Source organism: Frankliniella occidentalis, unplaced genomic scaffold (genome assembly GCF_000697945.3).
Source record: "Frankliniella occidentalis isolate FOCC.00 unplaced genomic scaffold, Focc_3.1 Scaffold29, whole genome shotgun sequence".
NCBI lineage: Eukaryota > Metazoa > Arthropoda > Insecta > Thysanoptera > Thripidae > Frankliniella > Frankliniella occidentalis.
The window spans coordinates 196,266-200,150 of record NW_026267159.1 but is presented as its reverse complement, the minus strand read 5'-3'; the positions used below and the strand labels follow the sequence as shown (position 1 = coordinate 200,150).

General features: G+C 35.3%; 2 protein-coding genes across 7 annotated transcripts in view; one reads left to right on the top strand and one right to left on the bottom strand.

The window, feature by feature from the left end:
- LOC127749070 (uncharacterized) overlaps positions 1 to 212 on the top strand; it is a 7,369-nt gene extending 7,157 nt beyond the window's left edge. The window contains exon 4 of the mRNA XM_052265684.1: positions 145 to 212. Within this exon, the coding sequence (XP_052121644.1) occupies positions 145 to 212 (68 nt within the window). The remainder of the gene's footprint in view (positions 1 to 144) is intronic.
- A 213-nt stretch (positions 213 to 425) lies between these two features.
- The window catches only part of LOC113201934 (THO complex subunit 5 homolog), an 11,322-nt gene continuing 7,862 nt past the window's right edge, over positions 426 to 3,885 (bottom strand). For 4 of the 6 annotated variants that reach the window (XM_052265669.1, XM_026415951.2, XM_052265671.1 and 1 more), the window contains 13 exons: positions 3,429 to 3,566; positions 3,140 to 3,354; positions 2,980 to 3,055; positions 2,568 to 2,886; positions 2,370 to 2,482; positions 2,130 to 2,253; positions 1,942 to 2,047; positions 1,633 to 1,855; positions 1,462 to 1,564; positions 1,188 to 1,379; positions 983 to 1,098; positions 706 to 893; positions 426 to 622 (listed from right to left, as the gene is read on the bottom strand). In XM_052265669.1, coding sequence (XP_052121629.1) covers positions 556 to 622; positions 706 to 893; positions 983 to 1,098; positions 1,188 to 1,379; positions 1,462 to 1,564; positions 1,633 to 1,855; positions 1,942 to 2,047; positions 2,130 to 2,253; positions 2,370 to 2,482; positions 2,568 to 2,886; positions 2,980 to 3,055; positions 3,140 to 3,354; positions 3,429 to 3,566 — 1,980 coding nt within the window. In that variant the 3' untranslated portion in view covers positions 426 to 555. Of the gene's footprint in view, positions 623 to 705; positions 894 to 982; positions 1,099 to 1,187; positions 1,380 to 1,461; positions 1,565 to 1,632; positions 1,856 to 1,941; positions 2,048 to 2,129; positions 2,254 to 2,369; positions 2,483 to 2,567; positions 2,887 to 2,979; positions 3,056 to 3,139; positions 3,355 to 3,428; positions 3,567 to 3,771; positions 3,877 to 3,885 lie in introns of all 6 variants that reach the window. The other 2 variants (XM_052265672.1, XM_052265673.1) reach the window with 1 other exon arrangement.

Below are 3,885 nucleotides of genomic sequence, written 5' to 3'. Positions count from 1 at the left end.
GTAGGATTACATCAAGTGAAATTCCCAAAATTTAATCATTTTGATTTTCTATGGGCAAAAGATACTTATTCCTTACTATACAAACATGTGATAGAGGTAATGAGTCAATACTAGTCACACTGGTAAGAAAAATGTTTTGTACAGTTTATGCTACAAAGTTTGAACCTGTTTTTGAAAGTGCTATTTACTGTATTTTCAATAAGGGTATATAACTGCCCATTTGTAAATATAAGGGCAACTGTTAAAGAAGATAGACAAAATAAGAAAGTTTTACGGCACAGTAAGTTGCAGGTCAGAGGACAGAAAAAAAGGCAACTATCTAAGACTGATATTCTTCTTATATAAAATCAACTCCTTGTCCTGTTATGTTATTATATAAGAACCACTTAAAGTAAAGAGGAGGAAAGTAGAATAGAAAAATGCTGTGCTGTATAATATACCTTTATTAAACCGCATGAAAAACCTTCATTCAATTTCAAGATGATTTTAAACTACCTACACATATTAAGGACATAACAAAAGGTAACAATCTGATTTGTACAAAGAAGCAAGACTTTATCGTTGAGTGAACATTCCCCCGCCAAATTCTGAGTATTTAAGAGGCAAAGCTCGAGTGCGGCCCCTATGAGGAAACAGAGAAGTTTGTAGTAAACAATTTATCAGAGCAGCAGAACTCAAGAATTTGATAGATAAAGACATACTTACCGAGTTGATTGGATAAAAACTTTTTCACGAGGAAACAAAGTTTTGTCTTCATCTGATTCTGAGGTTGCTTCAAGGTAAACATCAAAGCAATATAATAATCGTGTCACTTGAGCAAGAAGAAGAGTTTCAATACAATTTTGTCCAACAATCAATTCCTTGTAATGTACATTGATTTCTTTTTCAATGTCCTGGATATTAAAAAAAAAAAAAGAAGAATTAATAAATTGATAACTAAAACTAAAAAAAAAAACTTTACAAGAATTGAGCAGGAACTTACCCGAACAGAATTACTATCCATAGCTGTGAAATTTCCCTTCCAGATTATTTCGAGTGTAAATAATGGGGGTGACTCTGGGTAGGTGTTCTTTAATGCTATCAGAGCAACAGCTCGAGCTTCAGAAAATGCAAAATGTGTGTATTACTTAATTAAGAATCCAAGAGGGCTTAAGTCATGATTGTTTTATAATATTTTATTCTCTTACCTGGTCCACGTGCAATAACCAAACGGTAAAACGAATCAAACTCATCAACTTGGTGCTGTTCTGTGAGCCACTGCGTACTCTTATTTGACCTGTAGTCCGCCCAAGTTAATGGCTTTAACTCATTTACTTGAGAATTTATTTTATTTGGCACCAAATTTTGCAAAGATGGTATTGGGGGAACTACTCGACTTTCTAATGGGTAAAACAAGCATTAGATGAATTTTGAAAAATATAGTTCTGCGTAAGAGGAAATAAAAACCACCTCTTAACATACCTAAACTTTGAACTTGTTTGCAAAGTGCTAGACAAGCCTTGAATCTTTGATGCAATGACACAATAGTATTAGGTACACTTGCCCTGCTAACTTCAATCCTGGCCTAGAACCACAAAATATTTGATTAGAAGAAGACGGTAGTTCTAATGAATCAAAAGAATCAAAACCAACCTGTTGGGTGCTGGAGGATCCTGATATCCTATCATGTGATATAAAATCCAATCCAGCAATTTTTTGGGCCCATAAATATGGAGTACCAAGTTGTGGTATAAGCTCTGAAAATTGACCTAAACCAACATTTTGGAGTTGATAGTGGTTTGCAAAGTTAGGGCTCTCCAATCCAAGGTCACCAGGATAAAGGGAGCACAAAATTTTTTCTGCAGAAACAAGTTCTCTAAACCACAGAAAAACAATGCAATAAATACATGAGGACCTCATAACCACAATTTAGTTCATTCAATGCTGGAAAATATACATCACCTTGCAAAAAGTCCAGTTATTTGTTGAGCTACATGCACAGTGCACTTCACACATACGACACAGAGATTTAATAAATAAGAGAATTGTAGTTCCAGTTTGCTTCCATCTGCAACCAGATAAAATAGGCATGCAAATGAAGTATTTCAGATAAATTGTAAAGAAAAATATTATATAAAAAAGAAAACAACCTTTCAAGCAGATGGTTAAGGTGACATTTAGAGGGTGCTTTGAACACAACCGTTTTCTTCTCTCTTCTCCACGATCAACAGCACGGTGACCTCTTTTACGTCGTTTGCCTTTTTCATTATCAAGCTGTAAGAGGCGGATTTGATTCAGTGTGTTAGTTTTCATATACTCAAGGAGTAAAACAGAACAAGAGAGCCTGAAAACCTGACATAATTTAAAATCAAGGGGGAAAATTTGTTTACCTCTTGCTCCGAATCAGAGTCTTCATCCTCATTAGCTTCAGTTGGACCTTTAGATCCTTTCAATCTACGCGCCTCATCTTCATCCCCGACAATGTTCACAATTAAATTAGGATCTAAAATGAAAGAAAAATGCAAGTAGTTTTATAGAAATAAAAGAGGAAAACAAAATTCAAAGTATGGAGTTTGAACATAACTTACCACTTGCTTGCTGATAGGCATCAGCCTGTACATATAAATAAAACAAAGGCTGAGGAAGCAGGTAACAGAGCTCATGTTGAGTTTTTGTCTCCTGCATTTTAACACCAAGACATGCCTCAACAGGCTTTGTTGCATCGAGAATTTTCCTTAGTAATGGCCCCAATTCCTCGAGATTTTGTTGCTGTTTCTCGATGTCTTTAGCCACTTTATCTTTTTCTTCATGCGTTTCTTTTAGCTTTTCAGAAAGTTGTCTACGTTGCTGCAGTTCCCACTCAAGGCGTGCTTTTTGCAACTGATGGGGATCATCTTGATCTTTGGCCTAATACATGATTATTTTTTTAATGGAAAGGACAGTTAATATTATTATAAAAAAAGACAGAAACTTAAAACAGACAAATTTTAAAATACATACAGCTTTCTTTAGTGACTCAGGAGCATCCCTCAAAAATTCAGGCAAAGGTACAAGCTCAATTGTCTCATCCAAAGACCTGAAAGGAACAAAAAAATAGTGAATAAAATACAATTTTAATGACACTTGGATAAGATTTCAATTTCTTATTAGTGAGACTCACTTAAAGTTCAGACATTTTGTTACTTCTTTCTGTAAGTGAAGAACTTCATACAGAAGATTTTGAAGCTGTAAATGTTTGCTATCAACAGTTGATTTCATACTGAACAATAATGCTCTTGCTTGCTTAACACGAAGCTTCTCCAAGCGGTTTAATTTTCTTAGTAATACAAACAAAAGGGAAGCCTCTGCCTTTTTTTCACAAATCAGTGCCTTGGCCTGGAGAAAAATGTATGGTTGTACTTATGTTGCTAAGATAATATGTTCAAACAAAGTGATGACGACAAACCAACCTCTGGAGTTCCCTTTTTCTTCAATGTGGCAATTTCTTCCAAATATTTCCTGAACTGATCACATGTTTCAACAAAGGTTTGATGGTCTTTGTCAGGATTTCTCATTCCAGCCTCTTTCTCTTCCCAATCAATTACATTCTGTCACAATGAATGAAAGAGCGTTAATCAAACGGTAACACCTTGACATTAGGTGAAACTATCACTATGTAAGCAGAACAAAAGGTAGGGGCATAAACTCAAAGTAAGGAGCCATATAGAAGATGAAACGGGAACAGCAGTCACAATATAGAAAAAAAAAGTGATGTCGGAATGGAATTGAAATGTTTGTTGAGGATAGGAGTACCTGATAAACATCTTCCACTTCAAACTTCACCGGTGTTGGTGGAGTAGTATTCAGAGGTGCTTTTCGCCTTTTCTTAAGAAGTGGCTCCGAATTATCGCCGTTCTCCTTCATTTT